Below are 24,529 nucleotides of genomic sequence, written 5' to 3'. Positions count from 1 at the left end.
ATTGAGGCTTGGGTTGCACAGGGGGCTGATAGTCCAAGTCTCCTCCCTGAAGATGAAGATGGCAGAATTTAGGCCTTCAGACTTGCTTTTTTTTTCTGAATTTGTGGGGGTGTTGGTGGATTTCTTCGTAAGACTGGGGATTTTCCTTTTGTGCTTCTGTTTTGCTGTGTCAGTAGGTGACTAAAGTCTTGTCTGTGGTTATTGCTATACACAATCTCAAAGCTCAAAGGCTTTGGATATGTGTGCTGAAAAGCTCTGGCTGCCTCTTCATACCTGCACCCTAGAAGTCAGCAAATATTGACCAATGCAAGGAAAATCTTGGGAACTTTTTATTTTCTCCAGGCTGGGTGCAAGAAAAAATTGCCAAGCAGCTGTCAATCACAGTGTGCTACAGGCTCCCTGGGATACAGCGTTTTTCTTAATTTTCTGTTAGATTTCCTCAAATTTGCTGAGTTGCTCAGCTTGCAATGATATCAGTGAGTACCTCTGCAGGCCTGGTTTAGTTCAGTCTTTCAGTCTACTAGCCCGGTCCAGGTGACGCTGGCTATGACAGTAATGGCCTCTTGGTCGCTTGAAGGTGGTGTACCCCAGCACGACCACACTTAGAAAGGCACTGGGCCTAATCCTGCCTCCACCTCTCCCTCTCAGGTTTCCAGAGAAGAAGGTCTGCTTGTTTGCAGCACTCTCAAAAGCCCTGCCAGGATTTTGTGTTTCTTGTAGCCACTACCTTTACGCTAGTAAATAAAGCTCCATGTCCTCAAGAGCATGTGATACACCTCGATGTGGTACATCCATGTGCACGTGCCTTAGCTCTCCTCCTGACCCAAAACATGATGGATTCACCCAAAGTACTCATTTGGGGTAGCTGCCAGCCAGTGCCACTTCCCAAATTTTTCCCAGTTGTTACTTATAAACTTTTGGGTTTGAATCATCTCCCTGGACTAGGCACTGGGGAGGCCCAACCTCACATCCTGGGGTCAGTTTTGGGCCCTTCATGACGAGAAAGCTCCTGAGGTGCTGGAGCAAGTTGAGAGAAGGGAACGGAGCTGATGAGGGGCTGGAGCACAAGTGCGATGGGAGCGGCTGAGGGAGCTGGGGGTTCAGCTGGAGAACAGGAGCTGAGGGGAGACCTTCTGATCTCTGAACTGCCTGAAAGGAGCTTGGAGCCAGGGGGGGTCGGGCTCTGCTCCCCAGGAACAAGCGCCAGGACCAGAAGAAATGGCCTCAGGTTGTGCTAGGGGAGGTTTAGGTTCGATGTTAGGAACAGTTTCTTCCTGGAAAGGGTTGTTGGGCATTGGAGCAGGCTGCCCAGGGCAGTGGTGGAGTCACCATCCCTGGAGGGGTTTAAAAGATGCATAGATGAGGTTCTTAGGGACATGGTTTAGTGGTAGACTTGGCAGTGCGAGGATAATGGTTGGATTTGATGATCTTAAAGGTCTTTTCCAACCTAAATCATTCTATTATTCTATAATAACCCAATAACTTTTAACAGACTGAGCTAAAGACTAAGCACCACAGATACATCTTGAATTCATCCCCTGGTCTGGTTTACATTACCAGCACAGAAATGCCTATAGAGAGATGTTGGCAGTGTGAACATGGGCTGTGCCATGTTGCTGGATGTCAGAGCTAGACAATGGTCTCCACCCTGTTGTGTTTACTTGGTGGATTTTACCTCCAAAAGCCACAGTTTTGGGGAGGATATTGCAGGACCTTTTGCATTCAGACTGGGTGTTAAAACCCACTGGCTATTTAAATCAGCAGAGAAAGACATCACAGCAGTGGGTACAGGGAGAGAAGGACAAGAAGGGGTCATGTTGTGGGGAGAAGAGTTGCTTTCTGTATTGCTCTCCAGCTTCAATGTAGTTTTGGTGAAAACCTCACCCACCACCCCTCAGCATGAGCATGGGTGTGGAATGGTGTGAGAGGATCAAGAGAGTACCTGATGGGCAGAGATGGAGTGGGAGATGTGGAAAGTGTCCAAGAAAAGAGAAGGTAAAGCAAGGGAGGGAGAAACTTCTGGGAGGTGGTGATGTGAGAAAGAGAGAATCCAGAAAAGCAGAGTAGCTGAGAGAAGAGGTTGCCTCAGTGTGGCTGAGGGTGGTGGACAAGAAGGAACAAGATGTGAATGGATTACCCATCTCCATCAAAAATGCCCTAGGGTCATGGCTGGGCATGCAACATCCCTCTGTGAAGGACACATCAATCCTGTGTCATTGGTGGTAGTTAAACAGAGACAGACTCTGGGCAGGAGGTGGTTTTCAGTCTTTGGCCATTATCATTGTATTCTGTTCAACCTTTTCCCACTGGCAAGCTGCAGCCTTTCTCCTCCCCCTCTCCCTTTCCCTGTTCATTACTACATTGCCTCTGAGCAGAGAGCATCCAATCTCCTGGCATGCTAACTTGAAGAGCATCACTGCAGGAGAAATAAAGAGAGAGGAAAAGCTAGAGCAGGAGAAGCATAAAAGCAAGACATGAAAATGCGGGGAGAAGCAGGAGGCAAAGATGATGAAGGAAGAGAGAAAGCGACACAAATGAGAGGGAGAGTCGTATTTCTCAGGTGCAAAGAGAGAAGTGTAGGGTGGAAAACACAAAGCACACAAAAAAAATTGGTAATTTGCAGAGTGCAGAGAACAAGGGTGCACCAGACAGCACAGGGAGATGGTGACGGCTTTGTTAAGTGTAGGGAGAGATGTGGCCCGTTGCTAAGGTTACCGCTTCCAAGGACAAGTTGAAATAACTCTTTACCTTTGTTCTGTGCTGGGTTGTCAATGTTGAAATTCCCGTTCCACACAACCGTCAGCTCCACCGGCAGGCTGTTAATCTCCATCCCTTCGTATGAATACTAGAAGTGGGAGAGAAAAACAAACAAACAAACCCAGACTTATATGGTGCCCAGATGTGGGGAGGGGATGGGATGACATGAGGCAAGAGGTGGTGCCGCAAGTTGTGAACAAGGTAAATGGAGCTGTCACCTACCTCCTTACCAGCCATTACCTGCCAGAAAGCCACAGGATGCTCTCAAAGTTGTGATTCTCAATGGAGTAAGCCGTGCCCCTTTCAATAACCTACTTAGCCATTGGGTGAATATTCCACGATTTGAGCATCATTGCATGTGACGGCACTTATCTTGGAAATCTACCTTCCAGTAGTTGAGCACAGCCCTGAAGAATATTTTGCCAACTCCTGGGTGAATCTCTAAGGTGCATATTATGCATTATGGGTCTAAATCCAAATATACCTCTGCTGTGTACTCTATAGATGCTGAGGGTATATGTAAGGTTATCTGCGCTAGTGATATTTTGAAGAAATCTTGGCAGCTGAGTGAGGTCTCAGAAAGCAGGGAACAGGTATACCATGGAAACACCTTAAAAAGGGGGAAAATTGAAGTTCTGTGTAATTACAAACCTGTCATCTTAACTTGGCTTCCCAGAAAGAAAGTATATCAAATTATTAAACAATCAATTTATAAGCACCTGCAAGATGATAAGGTGATAAAAATCAGCCAGCATAGATTTGTCAAGAACAAATTGTGTCAACCCAATCTAATTTCCTTTTTTGACAGGCTTAATGGCTTTGTGCATAAAGGGGAGGCAGCAGATGTGATTTATCTTGATTCCAGTAGAGTATTTGCTACTGTCCTACAGGACATTCCCATAAACAAACTAGGGAAATATGATCTAAAAGAAGCCACCATAAGGTATATGCAAAAGCTGCCAAAAAGCAGTTAAAAGAAGTTAAGTAATTCAATGTCAGGCTGGGAGGGTGTTTCAAATGGAGTATTGTCCTGGGTCTGGCGTTATTCAGTATTTTACTACTGACTTGGATGACAGACTACAGATTTTGTGAATGACACTGCTCTGGGAAAGGGTGCGAGAATATCCAAAAATGGGGTTATGAATTCAAAACAAACTTGACAAATTGCGGAACAGGGCCAAAATCAACAAAGTGAAATTCAATACAGGCAAGTACTGAGTATTCTTCAGTAGGAGGAATCGATGCGAACAAATACAAAATTGGAGTGACTGGCCAGTGCTGCAGGAAAGGGTCTGGGGACTACTGAAGATCGCAAACAGATTGTGAATCAACAATGCCATATTGCTGCCAAAAAAGCATTAAATCTCATTTGAGGATGTGCTAGATAGTGTTTGTTACATACGTAAGCCCCAGGAGGCAATTATTTTTCCCTACTCAGAACAAGAAAGGCTTCAGCTGGAGTAAGTGGTATCATGTGTCCAAAAATATTAAGAAAGCCATAGAAATCTTCTGAGAGAGTTGGACAGACTTAAACAAACACTTGTCAGGCACAGTCAGAGCACACAGATCTGGCCTTAGTGAAGGAAATGGAAGCCATTCTCTGGAGTCTCTCCGACACATGGTGTTTAGTGTATTTTTTCAGCTAGATTTTGGTTTATCATAAGCTGGTTCACACAGGGTTCATCCAGTGGCCTATCAGATCCCACTGCCCACATCCATCAAGAGCTTCCATCCAACATTTAACCAAAAAGCCTCATAATGGGAGAGGAGATGACTGCTTAAAGGACAGAATGGAAACAAGGCAAGAAAAGGAGAGACATGAGGAAGAAGTTTATTACTGAGGGTGGTAAAACACTGGCCCAGGTTGGCCAGAGAGGTGGTGGATGCCCCATCCCTGGAGACATCCCCGGCCAGGCTGGACGGGGCTCTGAGCAACCTGAGCTGGTGCAGATGTCCCTGCTCATGGCAGGGGTGGCACTGGGTGAGCTTTGAAGGTCCCTTCCAACCCCAAATATTCTGTGATTCTATGATTTTATGTCTGCTGCTATTACTGATCACAATGCATGTAAGCATTTACCCTCCTGAAAGCAGGAATCTCTCACTCCAGTGGGACCTACAGTGGGACAAACTCCCTCATTTAAGAAACAAAGGTGTTTTCCCCACTACAAGATTAAACGCAATTCAATAAGCTATGGGGCAGAGTCTAGTTGGAAGTCTGTATCTAGCGGAGTGCCTCAAGGGTCAGTACTGGGGCCAGTACTGTTCAATACATTCATCAATGACTTGGATGAGGGAATTGAGTGCACTATCAGCAAGTTTGCTGATGACACCAAGCTGGGAGGAGTGGCTGACACGCCAGAGGGCTGTGCTGCCATCCAGAGACCTGGACAGGCTGGAGAGTTGGGCGGGGAAAAATTTAATGAAATATAACAAGGGCAAGTGTAGAGTCTTGCATCTGGGCAGGAACAACCCCAGGTTCCAGTACAGGTTGGGGAATGACCTATTAGAGAGCAGTGTAGGGGAAAGGGACCTGGGGGTCCTGGTGGACAGCAGGATGACCATGAGCCAGCACTGGGCCCTTGTGGCCAGGAAGGTCAATGGGACCTGGGGGGGATTAGAAGGGGGGTGGTCAGTAGGTCAGAGAGGTTCTCCTCCCCCTCTACTCTGCCCTGGTGAGACCTCATCTGGAATATTGTGTCCAGTTCTGGGCCCCTCAGTTCCAGAAGGACAGGGAACTGCTGGAGAGAGTCCAGCGCAGAGCAACGAAGATGATGAAGGGAGTGGAGCATCTCCCGTGTGGGGAAAGGCTGAGGGAGCTGGGTCTCTTTAGCTTGGAGAAGAGGAGACTGAGGGGTGACCTCATTTGTTTATCAATATATGAAGGGTGAGTGTCAGGAGGATGGAGCCAGGCCCTTCTCGGTGACAACCAATGATAGGACAAGGGGCTAAAGGTATAAACTGGAACACAGGAGGTTCCATTTAAATTTGAGAAGAAACTTCTTCTCAGTGAGGGTGCCAGACCACTGGACCAGGCTGCCCAGGGAGGTTGTGGAGTCTCCTTCTCTGCAGACATTCCAACCCGCCTGGACACCTTCCTGTGTAACCTCATCTGGGTGTTCCTACTCCGGCAGGGGGATTGGACTGGATGAGCTTTCGAGGTCCCTTCCAATCCCTGACATTCTCTGATTCTGCGATTCTGTGTGATTCTGTTACATCTTAGACACCACTAAAGAGTTCCCCATCACTTAAAGTCTCAGTGTGGTTTTCCACAGAGATGCCAAAGCTCTGAGCCTTTAGAGGCAGGTTTTACTGTATCCGTTAATTGCCATATAATTGCGGACTAAATCGTATACGGTGATTTCTGTCCATTACAGCAGAGTGAGTGCTAGTTGCACGGTAATTTCTCTTTGGACAAACTAAATGCAATCAGCCACTAATCTGCAAGACCCTGTGATTACAGTCTAGTTGTAGGGTATTTATGGGTATAAGCTTTGTGGTTACCATGGAAGTAAAGAGCAGCCGCAGTTTAGCAGAGTCCTTCGCAACAGGGCTGTACCCACCAGTCCCTTTCAGTATTAGCATTTTTATGACACTTCTCAGTGTCACTGCCAGCAAGGTGCAAGATGATGCGGAACCGCTTGGACTCACAACACTGGCTTTTCACAGCTTTTTGGAGCTCGGAGCAAGGATGGGGAGACAGCAGTGGGAAAGAAAGTGCCTGAAAAGTAGAGAATAATTAATCTTCTGCCATTCAGGATCTTTGCAAACGCCTGCTTTGCACATCACTTCATAAATGCTTATTGGGAGTTGGAAAGAGAATATATACAGAAGCAGTGGTCACCCTTGAGTCAGAAGTTGAGTCTGCAGGTGCCCGAGAAAGCACTACTATCTGCCTCAGCAGAGCCTCGTGTGTGTTGGGATTTAGCTGTTAGCAGGGCTGCCAAGGGACAGGCAGCTGGAGTCCCCCAGGGCCTTTCATCCCACCGAGGACCCCAGTGCCAGCAGCAGGAGCCCAGCTGGGATTTTAGATCTTATCTGTCTGCGGCACTGGGGGGCAAACACATATTAGACTGGTTAACTCAACAGACTTGATCCAAAACTGGAAATGGATGCAAGGGAATAAACAACAGGATCCCCATGGAAGAGCGTCAAGGATGAAGACACCTGGGGCTGGAATGAGGATGCTCTGCATGTCTGGACCACTCAGACAGCTCGCGGGTTGAACGGCAGAAAAACGGAGTGATTTGCAAAGTTACGGCGAGTAAATGCTCCATCCTCTTCAGACCACAGGAGATGCTCAGTCATTGAGACCCCTGTTCAAAGTCCACCGAACTCAACAGGAGTCTTTGAAAAGGATTCGCTCAGTTGTAACAATAACATGGAAATATGCTTCAGATAAAAAAAAAAAAAAGGGATGGTGTATCCATCTCCAGGACTAACAGCAAAGCTTCCCAGATACTCCTGCTAAGAGGATTCATAGCATTAGGGCTTGTAGGTGTATACTGGCTTGCACAACTTTCTCCAGCACAGGCAAAATTGCTGAAAAGATGTAAATCTGACCCCTAAGTCTGCAAAATCTGGGCTCCCACCATGCAAATCAAATCAAAGCAGAAAATTATGGGCAATTTAAAGGTCCAATCTGAGAAAGAGAGGCTGCCCTTCCAGAAAGGCAGACTGGCTCTCACCAGGAAATGCCAAAAAGCTGCTGGCAGGAGCTGTTGCAATTCATAGGAACAGAACAGTGTGTTTTCAGCTCCAAGATACCAGTTCTTTGTCTCTTAAACTCTTCTTTTTTATCAGATACTCCTGCAACATGGGCTGAACCCCTCACAAAACTTGGCCATTTTGCCATGTTGTTATCAGTTTAATATATTGTACGCAAGCTACTATAAACACATTGACTGTTTGTCTACTGGAAGTTCACCGTCCTCGGGCCAAGAGGATGGCTGCAAAATCACAGCTATCAGCTCTGCAATAGCTATGCAAACATTAGCTGCCTTCGTGGAAAGATACTTTGCATTTCAGAGATCTACAAATTCGCGGCTCCTCTGGGCATCCCATTCTACAGGCACCCTGAGTTAGAGAAACTCAGCTTCCCAGACCTGAGCTATGTGGTTCGTGCAAATCCACAGCCGCGCTTGAGCTCTTGCTGCATCCTGCTGGGATGTTGTATCACCAGGTAAAGCCCTTTGGTAGTTTGGCTTGGGCACATGTAGGATGATAAACCAACACACTATTTCCCCCTTGTACCTCGAGTATGTCCAATAGCAGGGAAACATCTGCAGACGAACAGCATTTTAGTAGTATTTTGGAGTTAGTCTGTTTTCTCTGACAGCACAAAAAACAACGCTTGTGATTAGAGCTCAGGTCTGGGGATTGATTCGTGTATCTGGCTCTGCCACCAGCTCCTTACGTGATCCTGTGCAAATAATTTCATTCCTCTTTGCATCAATTTTCCAGCCATAAATCATAAGCAGAAAACTTCTTGCCCGCAGTCATCTTGTCTCCTTGGACTCCTTGCTTCCCAGAGCTGGGATTGAATTTTTATGTCTGGGTATCACCCAGGACAAAAGAGCCCAAGTCATGACTGGGGTATCTCTGTGATATTTGTATGTACGTTAATAATAATGATAGTAATAATAATGCATCATAATAATCAAGATGTGAATATACATCTCACAGCCCTGTCCTTGCCTTCCTTTCACAACGGGGTTTTCCCACAATTTCTGTGAATAGCTCCTCATTTCTCCCAGCTCAGGTTTTTTTTTGCCCTCCTTTTTATTTTTTTTAAATCGCTCCCTCCACTGTGTGAGCCACACCACAGAGTCAAATGCCACTGAAATCTTTTGCTCAAGTACCATGATGTGATGAATATAACATATTTGCTTCTCCTGTCCCTAAGTTAAACAGCACTTTGAGCTGTACCACCTCAGGTCTCACGACGCACAGACCTGTGAAGGCCTTGAAGAGAATTATCAGCAGGGATTTTGCTGCTAGAAATCTGTGTGTTGCCTGTGTATATCAAGGCCAGGCAGTGGGCAGGCTCACACCAAGCAAGACTTTGGGCTTAGTCATTAAAGCAGAGAGTGGCAATGATCATGACATGGTCAGGTGGGTCATCTCTCACCTCCCTATTACTCATGCCAAAGGCTGCAAATATTGGGCTAATTTCATAGAATCACAGAATAGTTTGGGTTGGAAGGGATGTTAAAAGCTCACCCAGTGCCCCCCCTGCCATGAGCAGGGACATCTGCACCAGCTCAGGTTGCTCAGAGCCCCGTCCAGCCTGGCCTGGGATGTCTCCAGGGATGGTTCATCCACCACCTCTCCAGGCAACCTGGGCCAGTGTTTTACCACCCTCATTGTTAAAAATTTATTCCTCATGTCTGACCTGAATATCTCTTCTTTCAGTTTAAAACCATCACCCTTTGTCCTGTCACAACAGGCCCTGCTAAAAAGTCTGTCCCCATCATTCAAGTGCTGGTGATCCCACCGCTTCCCACTGGGGAGATTGCTCTCTGCCCTAATAGATCTAGCAATTTCAGTCATTCCTGTTGACATTTTTACTTACTTATTTATATGCCTCCTTAGCTCTCCTCCTTTTCATTTCCTCCCATCACTCTTGTGCCCAGACTGTCGGCAGAGCTATCATAAGTGCAATAAGGAATGGCAGGCAGGGTCTCTCTGAGTGATAATTGCATGCCTTGGGTGGTGTGATAGAGGACAAAGCCTAGAGCTGGGAGTCTCAAACCACTTGACAAGAACAATAATTGTCCCGAAGCGTGCTGGTTGCAGTGACTTATTGCTGTTATCAAGTGAAATATCTCCAAGGAAAGATAGGGGGAGAGACAGAGCTGGCTATTGACTGGACCGAGCACCATCAGTGCTGGATATGACACTACTGACAAACCGTCAGATAGGCTGGTCCCACCTGGGTGTCCTTATAACATCTCTTAACTGGAGTTGGAGCCACTTAGGAAAGCACCTGCCTGAGATGAGTCTGATCTCAGCTACCCTGGTAATAAATCCTGAGGCACCAGGCAGTGGAGAGCAAGAGTTACAGCCTTTTCCTCATTCTGTCCTTTGTGAAAGCAGGAAAACTCCCGCATTTTGCAGAAGTTATTCTGCCAGAGCTGAATTTGAGCTCGTCGGTGCCTGGTGTTTGCTGGGAAGGGGGTAGAACTTGAGGCTTATGAAGGAAAACAAGCCAAAAATGATTGCTTAGTCTAGCATGCATCATCAACAGAAAGATGTGCTGGCAGGATAGCATCCCTTCAGGGACACACCATCACAACACATCCTCCCACCCTCCTTTGGACCTTCTCCAAGGCTGCAATGCAGGTGCTACATTCAGCGCCTCATCCAGCAACTCTGCTGAGTAAAAAGTTCTGTCGAAAGGGACTGATGGAATTTGCAAACAAGCTCATACGGCTGTTGCTAAAGCCAGGTGACCCTCAAAGCAGAGTCTCATTGTATTGCAGTGGCTCCAGACTGAATGATAATTCTGGCAGGAAAGGAAATAATCATGATGGAGACATATCTACAGCATTCCTTCCCTATTGTCTGTGTCCTCTGCCACCTGCTCAAACAGAGCCAGGGCTTCTCTGTTCCCTTTTTGTATCTGTGCGAATGTTTCTTTCTTCTGTCTGGCTCTCCCTTCTACATCTCTTTCTCCCAGTGTCTGGCAAATTCAGAGCAACAATGCAATAACATTTCTCAGGAAAAAAAAAAAAAGAGAAATAATAACTCAAATCAGAGAGTCAATGTGCCTTCAAAAGAAAAGGGAAGAAAAGGGAAGAAAAGAGAAGAGAAGGAAAGAGGAGAGAGAAAGAGAGAAGGAGATGGAGAGCGAGAGGCAGAGGCAGAAGGAGAGGGAGAGGGAAAAGGAGAGAGGAGTCAGAAAATAGGATAGAAAAGGGTTGAGTTTATTCCAAAATAAGTTTCTCTCCCTGGAGAAGGGAGGGATCCACCTGGGCCACCATCAAACATGGGACAGGCAACCTGCAGACACCACACAGCAGTAAGGTCATGGAGTGCCTTGCCATTGGCCTTAAACTCAGCCCTGCCACCGAAGGGTGGCTGCTGCTTTCCCTGCTAAGACTTATTTGGACAGATATATTGACTCTGTCTGGGTCCATACAACACCCTTTAGCCCCAGACATTCACTACAGTAAAATTAAAAATATATATATTTTTTTTTAAATGCAATGCCTTCTTATGTGAAACCTCAAAGCCAGGTGGCCACAGGCCAGTAACCAGTGTTCAAAATCAGAGGGAGGAAGGGGGACAAAGGAATAAATACAAGAGCGTCACTGGGAAGTTGCACATTTGCAACAGATCGTAAAATGTGTGAACTCCCTGTGACCTTCAGCACGCTGCTTAATGCAACAGAATATGTTGTGACGGATTTTAACAAGCGCTGCCCGTCATGGAGTGGCAGAGCTGCAGTGAAGTGGCTAAAGCCTGCAATTAGCTCTTTGACTAATAAATCACCTCGTAGTAGCAGCAATGAGAATGCCTCAAATGCCCATGTCTGAGAGACATGAATCTCATGGAGAAACCTCTGGAGAAGCAGTGCTGGGAGACCACCATTGCACACATGCACAGCTTGTGGCAGATGCCAGTGTTTGACCTCAACATTGACATTGGTGTGGTGACAACACCACCGTGACTCATGCAGGTTCCCTGGTAGGTGGGTTGCTGGTCCTGCACTGAAGATGGGGAATTGAAGGTGGGCAGAGGCAAAAGAACTAACCAAAGGTCATGCTGTGAGTCAAAGGCTGGAGGAGGGTTGGACTCAAGCCTTCAGCATCTCACCCTTCTTTGGAACCATTACATGTTGGCATCCTTCCGACTGTTTGTATGGGGTTTTATATGTCCCATCACCAAAACCCCACATAATAACCTTAATTCTCAGTGTTGACATGAACACTTATCCCTTTGTAAACCCTTTTGAATGCACATGAGGATGTGGTACTGTGAGGATATGGACAGGTTAAGCTGATAATAACGGCTATGGATCATGGTTAAGGTGCTCCGGCATGACTAAGTGTTAGGATCCAAGGGCAGAAGCAACTACTGTGTGGTGACACCATTCATCTTAAAGACCAAAAAGGGCAGTTTGCAAGCTACCAACCATCCTTTCCTTGGCTGTGTCTGGAATCAGGTAGGAAATAAAGTAAAAAGGGCTACAGCACAACCCCAGATCCCATTTGGACAGTGCTGTAGGCACTCCTGGTCCTCCTTGACCCCTGCACCTCTCCCAGGCATGCAGGACCTGCTCACCGAAGTGTTCTGGCATTGCACGCTGGAGCTGTTGAATCTCAAGGCGGGCACCCTCTGCTCATTGCCCTGGATGTTCAAGATGCACTCGTAGCCTCGTTGACCCGACTGCGGCTGGGGCAGGTTCTTGGCCTTCAGCGTTATTGGTTTGATCACCTCCACTGGCACCAGGATCTTCTCTGCCTGCAGCAGCTGGGGACAGTCCTAGGGAAAAGAAGACAAAGTGCCAAAGTCAGCACATGGGTTTCCCAGCCCCAGGTGGAGTCCTCTGATGCTTCTCAACCTTCTCTCTTCATGCTTCGCTTCAATCGATCACGAAGCCTTTGCACCTCCCTGGGCCTTAGCATAGTACAAGGCTATTCAAGGGGCATTACCAGGAAGGCTCAGATAAACATGTGAGGAAGGAGTCCTTTTACCAACCATCCTTTCCTATCTCCCTTGTTCTCACTACAGACTTTCAATGTTCAGGACCCAAGGAAGCCACCTCTGGTGCTTTTTAGCACCTGCTCCATTCATCAGGTAGTGGGAAAGCACAGAATCATAGAAAGTCCTGCATTGGAAGGGACCCACAAGGATCATCAAGTCCAATTCCTGTCCCTGCACATAACAACCCCAAAATTCACACCATGTGTCTGAGGACATTGTCCAGTCTCTTCTTGAACACTGTCAGGTTGGGGCTGTGACACCTCCCTGGGGAGCCTGTTCCAGTGTCCAGCACCCTCTGGGTGAAGAACCTTTTCCTAATATCCAACATAAACCTCCCCTGGCACATGTTCCTGACGTTCCCTCGGATCCTAGCAATTGTGTTCTCTCCAGGGACTTAGTCCAGTTGCAATGCCATGTCATAAGAAGTGAAAGAAGCCAAAAACTGAGCATAATTCCTTGCATCCCCAACAGCCAACACACCATTGTACAAAAAGGCACAGATCCAGACAGCTCCAGCAAGGCCTGTTGTAAGCTACAGAGTCTGGGCTGTTAAAAAGAGAGTTTGTTTTGGCTTAGAAGGGGACAGAATATTGATTACAGATCGATGCAGCTCCCAAGAAACAACTGTTACACAATGTGTGCAGATCCCTAGGAAAGGCTTGCCATCATTTCACGAAAGGAACAATGTGAAGTGGCTGTTGCTAATCCAGTGCCTCTTGGTGGGTCCCTTGCACAGCTAGAGGTCTGGGCACCCAAAGCCGCAATGCAGAAGGCTGTATTCGAAATCGCATTAATTTGCACAGCTTTAGTTATAGCAGCAATGCATTGCTTCTCCATAGTATGATCCAACAACTGCAGGCTGTCAAATTCATGTATTCTAGGAAGCTATCAACTCTTTAGGAAATTACTGCAGCATTTGTTTGGCTAATCCAAGGCAATTTGATATAAAATGGGTCCCCTTAAAGACAACCCTGTAACAGGCTACAAAACATAAGCATGCCGTATGCAGAGATCATGCTGTCTTCATCTCTTGTGAGTGCCTGGCTGTCCCCTCTTTTAAATCTTTTCAACTTCTAGATGCCAAGAGAAAGCCTGGTCCCTCTTTTTCTTCTCTACACTGCAATTGGCACATCGTCTACTCTCTGTAGAGCACCACGACATCATGATGGTGCAGCCACTCTGTCCAGTCCAGAGACTTAACATCATTTCAGCCTGTCCCACCCAATGTTAAAGACAGGTCCAGTTGGTGCAAGCAGAGACAGGGAACTTACATAAAGGGGTATGAGTTTAATCTGTAGGTGTGGGCAAGGGACAGCAGGAGGAAAATGACTGATCCAGGACTGGAAAGTAGGGAAAGCGATTGAAAGGCTCAAAAATGGAATTTATGGCTTATGAGATCCTGGGAGCTTGTTAGAGCAGATGGCGGAAGCATTTTACTGAAGCAAATAGCTTAGGAAGATAAAGAAATGGATTAGACATGTAACATCTGCAGTTACACCAACCAGGAATAGAATTACAAGAGCCATCAATCATCGCACTGTGGGTGTGAGACGATCTATGGCCAGGGGCAGGAAGAAAATCCAGTAACCACCCAATGCGTTTCTGCAGTGAAGTCCCCATCAGTCCCCAAATAGGGTATGTCTATCCTAGCGGCGATGTCAAACTGAAGAGACTTTTGGAGCAACCTGATTTCTCATCTGCACTTACAGGGTGACGTTAATGGCGTAAGGACTTGACGGCTGTAGATGGACTTCAGTTGGCTTTGCCCAGGCTAACACCAGAACCAGGACAGCCAAGCACATGGTCACTGGAGCTGGATAGAAGTAAACCATCTTGGGGCTGGTGGCCATTTGTCTGAGCTATTCTAGCACAAGGCCTAGCTTAATAAGTGCCACCAAGGACTGAGGCTAAATAGGCCATCATGTTAAGTTGTCTGGATGTTGTAAGGATTGCAGGTGCCAAGCCCATGTGGTACTGCATTGCAGTGATGAGCTTTAACACTGTGATTCTCTGCAGCCTTGGAGATTTTTTTGTCAGGCATTGGAACAGGCTGCCCAGGGCAGTGGTGGACTCACCATCCCTGGAGGGGTTTAAAAGACACATAGATGAGGTTCTTAGGGACACAGTTTAGTGCCAGTGTTGGGTTAATGATTGGACTTGATGATCTTGAGGGTCTCTTCCAACCAAAATGATTCTATGATCCTATGATTCTGGTGCTGAGCAGCATTTCAACAAGAAGACACGTGTGAGTTTGCTCCAGGAAGCTGAGTACATAAGCAGTAAAAGTTGCCTTATACCTCATCATACACAAGACACAGCCAGTGTGGAAAGATGCTGTCTCTGACTCCCAGGAGTGCTTAAGGAGCTACACCCTTTTCCAAGACTCTCTGCTCTTGCTGTTGTCCTGCTCCATGATTAAATGTCCCCAGGGAACTACTAATGCTGAAACACAATTGTTAAAGTGTCATATGAGTGTTTGTCTCGACAAAAGGGCAAGGTTGGACAGTCTAGAAAGTCTTTCCAACCTTGAGTCCAATGAGCCCACCCTGTAAAGGCACACCAGTATTAAGGCAAGCTGCAGGGTTAAGTAGCTCCTCAGCATGGGAAACTGAGGCATAATCTAACCCTGGGTTATTTAGACCTATAAAAAAACAAAGGACGGGGGAAGAAGGAGATCTAGCCTATATTAAAATACAAGTGAGAGTTTCCAGTTCTGATCACACCAGCAGATACCATGTGTGAATATCATTTGGGGCCACACAGCTTCAACACCCCCTGAATCTACCCCTTCACCTGCCCAACATGTCCTGAGGCCTCTGAATCAGCTCTTTCTCTCTCTCTTCTGGCATAAGAAAAGACCTTGGCAATAACTTCATCATTTTTTTTCCTCCTCAGCTATAGGAGTTAAGAGAGAGAAACACTGGCAGAAGGAATCAGTGGGACGGGAGGATGGGAAAGCCGTATCTGTCGCTGAGCAGCCATCTCCCAGGAGTGGGCATTTTGCTTGATGTCTGTCAAACAGAATATCTTCTGAAGGGGGCTGGAGGATGGGGCTTGGAGATAGTCCACTGTCTTACCTGCAGGCCAATCCCAGCTCTGCAAGGCTGGTCTTTCTTGTCTAGCTTTATCCCGTCCCCCCTCCCACCACTGGTGCTGTAACCTTTCCGATAACACTTGTTTCAAGTTCATTAACAAGCAGTGATTGCGGCAGCCCCAAAACAGGATTCGTTTGCATATAAAAAGCTTTGCAGTGCTGTGAGGAAGTTCATTATAGATAATTGAAGAGGCAAGCGCCATAAAGAGGAAATCCTCCCAATGTGGCTTTATCTGATTGACCTAATGTTCTTTCTAATTGAAACAGTAATTTCATTGGGTGATGTGCTGCATAAAACCTCAGAGCTTGGACTAGGCTCTAGGTTCGAATTCAAACATAGTACTCATTTTACAGCCTTTGTCAAGTTTTGGGTGCCTGGTCAGGTTTTTATTTTTGAGGGTAAACCATCAAGCTGCTCAGAGTAGACCTTGCAGCAGAACCAAAGCAGAAAAATCCTTAAAAAAGAGTTATCATGGGAATTTTCCAGCGGAGGCAGTTTCTTTTCACCCTTCCTTTGCAATGGACGTCACCTTGGTTGGAAAAGGACAGTTTTCACATGATGTAGGGGAACTAAAAACATCCACAGCCAACAACCGTACCAATGAAGGGCACAATCCCACCCTTTCTGTATTTGGTATATAATAAATTAAGCCTTTCCCCTGACTCTAAGGGGAGTTGGTTCAGATTCCAGAGCAAAAATGCAGTTTAATCTGTACCAGGACAACACATCTGAAAGTGGGCTCTTGTTGATTCGTTTTGCATGTCTAGCTTCATTCTGTTCCTTAAATGCTTTCAAATGAGTCAGTCTTTTTAAAATAATATCCTCCACCCTTGCCAATTACTCGTATCAGCAGCGATGCACACCTCAAATCACCAAATTTTGCCAGTTATCAAGTCAGAGAGCTTTGCAGCGAAAACACCACATGAAATGAGCTGTACTCATTGGGTCGATGGTAGTTTAATTTTCCTTATTTATAACTCCTCGTAGAATGCCTGCAAATGTGTTTTGCTGTAGCTTGCAGAAATAATGAAGTCGCAGAAATATGAGAAGCCTTTCTCTCCTTTTCTCTCACGTATGTGTTATGGCCCTCATCACAGCAATAGCTGAGTGAACCCCCAGTGAGAGCCACCACAAGAGTTCTGCTGAAGAGGCGATGAAACCTCTCCGAGGCTATGTGGTCTTAGCCCTGAGCTAATTAGTTTGGTTCCTTTATGGTGTTTCATACATATATAGTTAGGGTTTCTCGGGGATTCCGCCATGCTATTTTCGAGTCAAAACTGGAGACCAACCAGAGACTCTGAGTTATCATCCTCTCCTAGGGATGAAGCTTGCAGGGGCCTTTTGCAGTCTTGTGAAACGGTGTTTTTCCTAACCTTATTTTGTACAGTTTCACACTCTGCCTCTGTTTATGGCAAGTATCATGAACCCAAGTTTCATCAAAGTGTTTTCCACTTTCCAAAGGAAAACGGGTCTCATCTATTCCAACTGTTAGACATCCCACATGGTAACAGGTAGAACATCCCTGAGGGTTTAATACAATGACACACCTACCTATCAACAGTCTCCACCTTATATTGGTGTCCCAGTTCACTTGTCTTCCCTGATGCATCTCTTGTCATCCAGAGCATTCAGGTGAGGGACTCTTTCCCGCTTTTCCTTCATACTGCTCCCTCACAATCCCTGGTAGCATTGACTGGATCTCCACTTTCTACAGAAGGAACCTAGAGCTCACCTATTGCTGACTGCATTGTAGGCATGTTTAGTAAGATAAACTCAACTCTTGGCAATGGATTCACACCCTTCCTTTCCCAGAAGAGTAGAAGTCACCTCTATTCAAGACAAGGCATAGCTGCCATCACCAGTTCCACCACTACTCATCTCAAACCATCCCACTCCCCTTTCTCCTGCCATCAAAATAAATTTATTCATCCTCAACTTCAGTTTTCTCTTTTTTTTTTAAGACTTTCTTTTAAATATGCTTCATTCTGCCACCATCTTTGTGCCTTATCCAAGCCATCTTGTCAGGAAGGAACATGATCGCAAAGTGAACTTAAATGGGAACTATCGTGGTTTAACCCCAGATGGCAACTAATCACCACACAGCCACTCGCTCACTCCCTTCTGGTGCGTTGGAGAAGAAAATCGGAAGAGTACAAATGAGAAAGCATGTGGATTGAGATAAAGACAGTTTAACAAGTAAAACAAAAGCTTCACACACAAGCAAAGCAAAACAAGGGATTAATTCACTACCTCCCATCGGCAGGCAGGTGTTCAGCCATCTCCAGGAAAACATGGCTCCATCATGTGCAATAGTTATTTGGGAAGACAAACACCATAACTCTGAACATCGCCTCTTCTTTCTTCTTCCCTTAGCTTTACATATTGAGAATATTGTCATATCATATGGAATACCCCTTTGGTCAGTTGGGGTCAGCTGTCCTGGCTGTGTCGCCTCCCAGCTTCTTGTGCACCCCCAACCTACTCACTGGTGGGGTGGTGTGAGAAGCAGAAAAAGCCTTGACTCTGTGTAAACACTGCTCAGAGATAACTAAAACATCTCTGTATCACAAACACTGTTTCCAGGACAAATCCAAAACATAGCCCCACACGAGCTACTATGAAGAAAATTATCCCAGCCAAAAGCAGCGCAGGACCATAACTTACTCAAGCTCTTTGTGACTGCACAAGAAATGATACTCAGATTATTTACTCACATGTTATGCAAATACAACATGTCCCTTTTTCGTCTGCTCTGCTGAGATGCAGTGTACCATTTTCCCTGTGTCCCCTGTGGTTTTATCACCCTCCCACTCTGTGCTGTAATCAAGTCAAGAGGGTAAGATTTGAGAGAAAGGGATTGAGTCTTTATAAAGATATCCAGACCACAGCATCTGGATGCTGTTAGATTAGATTAAAGAACATTAAAAATCAAAATGAAACAGAGGAAGAGAAAGAAAAGGAAGGGAAGGAAGAGGAAAAAAGAGGAAAAACAGGCAAATAAACAACAATTTTTTTTTTTTTCAGATGAGTGTTTAGCAGCCGCTCTGTACTGCTGCAAATAGAGGCCTTTGGGCTCCAGGGATGACAAGGTGGTTCCTTCGATGAATCACTTTTAAACTCTTGCACAACTTCCCAGCCCCAGGATAATCCGGAGAAGGAGTTTGGCATTCCCAGTGCAGGAGGGGAAGGGGTGAGTTACAGTCCATGTTGTGTTTACATTATTACACCACTAATTCTTAGCATCATAAAATTATATTTAAAATTTACACGAACAGTGCCGGGGAACGTTATTAGGTTATAAAGTGGAATCAGGTCAATGCTTTGTAGGCAGGATTCCAAGCTCCATAAATTTCTGGATATACTTCCCCCAAATTTACATCGGCACCAGCAGCAATCAAACCAGCTACAAAAAAGCTCACCCGGTCAAAGAATTTTTTAATGCACCATATATTTTATCTGCACTTCCTAAGTTTACAATGTTGTTAGTTTGATTGACGGTGTGCTTATTTATTGGCACAGCAAAAGTAATAATACAAGAAGAAAATGCTCAGAACTTTAAAGGCAGCTGATGAGGAGAAAGCAACAGAATTTATGGGAAGTGTAAACATCTGCAGAGACAACAAAGGAGTAATTGAGTCCTTGCATTGCTGTTACTTCTGGTGGCTCCTTTCTAGTTTAAAGTCTTCCATGCCCTCAGGAGCAAATACCATCCCTCTTTTATCCAATATTGCAAGTGATGCTGGTGCCTGGGAAAAGGTGTTTGCCCTGGATGCTGGTGATCAGTCTGTAGAAGAAATTGGGCCCTATTGAGGCTCCGGCCACTTTCATAGCTACATACCCCAATCAGCATACAGGTCCCACTGATGGAGGGAGACCAACAGATCAATAGCAGATCATTAGCTTGGCTGCCACAGCCTCTTGGGTCCCTGGCATCAGTGTTGCAAAGGGTGGAGAGCAATGAACGATGCTGATGACCAGAGAGCATCTATTCAAAAAGCAGAAGCTAGATTAAGATGTAAAAACCAACCTCCTCTCACATGGCTCCCTGCTGAATCCCGTTGATCGGGAGCAAAGTGACTCCCCCAAGGCCATGTAGGCAACACTGAGAATTGACCCTGGTCTGCTGAGAGCTGGATCCCTGACCTAGGACTATTCTACCTCTGAAGTCAGTCCACACATCTCTGCTGATCAACATTAATGATCTTACCCTCCTTTAATTCTTTATTAATAGAGCTTTTCTCGGCTGGTCCATTATTTCACGAGGATCAAGGTCAGGCTGCCATAATTATCCAAGCGCCACAATTTATCTTTTTTAAATAGAGACACAAAGTTAGCTTTCTTTCAGCCCTTTGCAGCTCTGACACACTCTCAGAAGGAAAAGTAATGATCCAGAGAGCAGGAGCCTTCTGGTCGCTGGATGAAGGTAGTGGACTAGTGACAAAAATAGTAGATGATTGTATCATTAGGTACATCTGCTCAAAGGAGTGGGGCTACTGGAGACACGCAAGAATTCTCAGTTCTTGTTTTTCCTGAGTAACTGCCTGGTTTTGAAATCACTAGAAATATGAACGTGCGCATGGAGGAAGGTGGAGTATGTGCAAGAGATAAGGTAACCATGTATTTACGGATATTAAGTCTGTCATTTGCTAAAGAAAAACCCTGGCTAGGTAAAACAGCCCTTCAGAATAAAACATAGTTAAGCTGGATTGTGCAAAGCTATGGAGAGCACTAAGCAAAGCACAAGCAGCCTATAAAGCAGTAATTAATTTCTTCTCTAATTATTACTACAAAAATTGGCATCCTCCTGCCTAGCCGTCCTTCTGTCCTTCTGTAAGGACTTCCATCTGAAGTTCAGATGACTTTCCATGTATATCAAAGCACTGCACATCCATGCATGGCACCCCAGCACCCCAGTGAGGCTGCAAATTTTGAATATTGCAATAGTACCCTTTACTGCTCCTTCATGTAGGTACCAATGACACCGGCACATTGCTCCCCAACAAAGCTATTACTACGTTTCCTAGACATTTGTGCCCACAAATGGGTATCACACACGTAAACGACATTCTCCAACCAAGGCTCCCTCAGAAGCAACAGGGACTGTCATGACAACACTCTCACATAAGGATTTCTGCGTTTAACAAGGACTGAGCCCAAGCTGTAGTGCTTCCTTCCTAAGAGATGGATGAAAGTCTGTTTCTCCTGTAAAGCTGCCCATTTTTACAAAGTTAGCAGGAACTTGGCATCTTTGGGAGCTCCAGACTTTGGCCCAACTAAGAATGGCCCAGAATGGTCAACGGGTTCAGAAGTCAACAGAGGAGACAGAGTAACAGATGGAACAGAGGTACACACACAGGCCATGTTGACGCAATCCCGCTTCCTTTGGAAACCGGGACAGAAGCCCAGAGAGACATAATACTTTGGCTTCCACAGTGGGAAGGTCAGGACAATGATATCATGGCTCCTGTCATCCTCCCTCTCACCGAGATCCATGACAGCATGAGATAACGTCCAAGCCAAAGCAAATGGACTCATGTGCAAAGACAAGGCGGCGGAGGAGGGTCTGGGCTCAGCCTCCTGGAGATGCCCCAAGCAGGACAGGAGACACATTCCAGCGTTACCTCTTATCTGTAGCTTCAACATCCTCAGAATGTTTTTCCTTGGCCAGGTCCCAAAAGTTCGCATGTCCCAAAGCAGTGGATGCAGCTGATGGAGAACAGCAAAATCTTTCTGCTTCAGAGACAGGCCACCACCCCACACTAAGTCTGAATGAGGGATTGTCTTTTGTCTTGAGCAACTACCTTCACCTCAAATTGCAGGGCGCCACACAGATCCTAGCAGTCCTAACAGATGTCCAGATAGTGAAAAAATCCTGTAGCCACTCGAGGTATTGCAATGGCATCACACTGAGCCAGGCTATCAAAACAACATAAGCCTTTCCCGATGTTATTTCAAGGGTGCTGTGTTGGCAGAGACAGATGAATATTACCCTGTTGCATTCTGGGATGCACTTTGGCCTGTGGGATAAATAATCTTTCATTACAAAGATGAGCAGCCCAACTGTTATGAGTAATTTTTAGCAGCGACATGGTACTGAGCGTCAGATGCCTCTTGTATTTCCATTCAAACTAACTTCCCTGAGTTGCTCCTAGAAATTACATGAACAGGTCCTTGATTAGTCACTCATATGATGGTTGGAGAAGCTAAACTCAAGGAAAACAAAATGTGTATTGAGGATGAACCTCGCACAGAGAGGCCTTTTTCCATGAATTCTCAGTTCCTGTCATGATTTGGTTGGAGGTCTCAACAAAGAGAGACATGATGGATGTGGAAATTTGTCTGAATAACCTCATCTACAACTATCTGAAAGGAGGCTGTAGCAAGGTGGGGGTCAGTTTCTTCTCCCAAGTAAGAAGTGATAGGATGAGAGCAAACAGCCTCAAGTTGCACCAGGGGAGGTTTAGGTTTAATACTAGGAAAAACTTATTCAGGGAAAGGGTTGTCAGGCGTTGGAACAGGCTGCCCAGGGAAGTGGTGGAGTCACCATCCCTGGAGGGGTTTAATAGATACGTAGATCTGAGGAACATGGGTTAGAGGTAGACTTGGCAGTAGTAGTTAACCTCCTATCTTAAAGGTCTTTTCCAATCAAAATGATTCCATGATCTGTCTTGCACCAGGGACAGATTTCCTGTAGATCCACCAACATAATAATCAGAAATCCTGCTAAAAGTGAATGAGGAAATTGAACAAGTTACCAGCCATTTCCCCTGCCAGCTGGATGACTGCAGAGCAGGAAGGCTTGGAGATGACAAAAGGTACCCAAAAATAACAGAAGAAGCCACTTTCACACAGGCTTTACATCTTTTTCTTCACCCCAGTGCAAGTCAGCATGACTTGCAAACAACTTCAAATTATCTAATTTGTTTGTACATGCTCAAAGGCTTTTTATGAACTGCCCCCATTGCAAGATCACAGCTCCAGGTACTAAGTACTGTACAAGAACATATTAACAGAAAGTGCTCACCCAAATCAGAAGAGGGTGTGAGAGAAACAGGGGCACAGAAAGGTGAACATGTCCAAGCCAACTCAGAGACAAGAATAAAACTCTCATCTATTGAATATATAACCCGTGGCCTCATACATTACCTCATATTGCTTCTGAGCAATATTTCCATGCTCTAGCAGGACTCCATGAACAAGGGGAAAGCTTTCTGCCTGACCTCTACTTTGTGTTTAATCTCCTCTTATCATTATGTGAAGCACCCCCTCTGAAGAGGATCTACCCACTACACAATATTTATCCATTTTTTGCCAAAGGCTGTAACAGTGGATGGGGGCTGAAATGCCACAGCCCGAAAAGTCAAATCACCAGATGCCCTGAGCCACAGCTGGATCCAAACCATCAGCTATAGCCTCCTCCCAGATTACCCCTGCCTCTGCCTGGACAGGATGCCGACAAGACTGAACTCCATCACACCTGCTTGGAAACACTTCTAAGAGCTAAATAGATGATAAACACCGAAAAAACGCCCCATGCTGCTTAAAAGCAAGTGCCATGAAATGCATGCATGGCTACGCCAGATCCCATCTGCATGGGGTGGCTGCTGCTGCCCGCAGCAGCTGCCTGTGTAGAGCTGCCTCTGATCCCCTCGCCTCTTCTGCCGGTCCCCCTGCCTGCTCGGAGCACTTGAAGGCAGCAGGTTGCCTGCAGTTACCATAGAAACTACACCTCGCCCCCTCCCCTTAATGATAGACAGGTGCCAGGATAAGTGAGCGGATAATCGACGAGCAGGGAAGGATTCGGCACTCCGGTGTTGGCCTCGCTGTAACTGTTATTAGAGTCCCTGAGAAATGAGAGATACATTAATTTGAGCAGAGATGGGTTTTGTCTCCTCCCCATTCTGATGCTTCCAGCAGCTGCCTCTCTGGCCGGGTTGAGGGAGGCTGGAAACAGGAGCGGGAGGGAAACCGAGCGGTTGCCACAGCAACAGCTGAAGTTGCATTGCCAGAAGGTTTGTCCATGCAAGGGAGCAGGGAGTTGACCATGCCATGACCATGACCTCATAGCCCAGCAGGTCCTCTACCCCCTCCCCAGTGCAGCCACCCAGGCATTTACACCAGGATGCATTTTGGGAGGAGGCGGGCACGATGCTTTCTTCTGCACTTTGCAAAGAGGATAAAGCAGGAAACTTTGGGGCCTCAAAAACCTGCCTGCTTTTTGAGACCCTGGGGCAAAGCCCTCCCTGAGCCAGACTGAGATGCACCAGCAGGGCAGGGAAGGCCGCCTGAGTTTACTACAAAGTCCATGATGAGAAGGGGTAGGTATTATAGAATCATAGAATCATTTTTATTGGAAAAGACCCTCAAGATCATTGAGTCCAACCGTTAACCCAATGCTGACACTAAACCATGTCCCTAAGAACCTCATCTACGTGTCTTTTAAATGCCTCCAGGGATGGTAACTCCACCACCGCCCTGGGCAGCCTGTTCCAATGCCTGATAACCCTTTCTGGGAAGACATTTTTCCTGAAATCCAATCTAAACCTCCCCTGGAGAAACTTGAAGCCATTTCCTCTCCTCCTATCAGTTGTTGCTTGGGAGAAGAGACTCACATAGAGGAGCAGAGCAGAGCAGAACAGAATATTCCAGTTGGAAGGAACCTACAGTGATCATCTAGTCCAATTGCCTGATCACTTCAGGGCTGACCAGAAGTTACAGGGTGTTATTAAGGACATTGTCCAAATGCCTCCTAGATGTCTGCAAGTTCAGGTTGAGCTGTCATTACCACTCCCTGCCTTCTTTTTTACCCTTCCTTCTTCCCTGTTTCCCCACAAACTCTCTCCCCAAGAAGGACAAGAGGCCGGTCAGAGCTAAATCAGTGCTCTCCACTGCAGAGGCTGCCGGTACAGCTCTGCGTTCAGCACGAGGCACAAGCAAGGGCTGAGTGAACCGACGCTCTGCTCCTCAGC

General features: G+C 46.2%; 1 protein-coding gene across 2 annotated transcripts in view; it reads right to left on the bottom strand.

Moving 5' to 3' along the window:
• The window catches only part of PLXNA4 (plexin A4), a 498,451-nt gene that overhangs the window by 81,134 nt on the left and 392,788 nt on the right, over window positions 1–24,529 (bottom strand). For both annotated transcript variants that reach the window (XM_065626967.1, XM_065626969.1), the window contains exons 10-11: window positions 12,043–12,243; window positions 2,749–2,845 (exon numbers count right to left, since the gene is read on the bottom strand). In XM_065626967.1, coding sequence (XP_065483039.1) covers window positions 2,749–2,845; window positions 12,043–12,243 — 298 coding nt within the window. The remainder of the gene's footprint in view (window positions 1–2,748; window positions 2,846–12,042; window positions 12,244–24,529) is intronic.

This window comes from Caloenas nicobarica, chromosome 1 (assembly GCF_036013445.1).
Source record: "Caloenas nicobarica isolate bCalNic1 chromosome 1, bCalNic1.hap1, whole genome shotgun sequence".
Classification (NCBI taxonomy): domain Eukaryota; kingdom Metazoa; phylum Chordata; class Aves; order Columbiformes; family Columbidae; genus Caloenas; species Caloenas nicobarica.
Note: the sequence above shows the minus strand (reverse complement) of the source record. Positions and strands in the feature narration are given on the sequence as shown.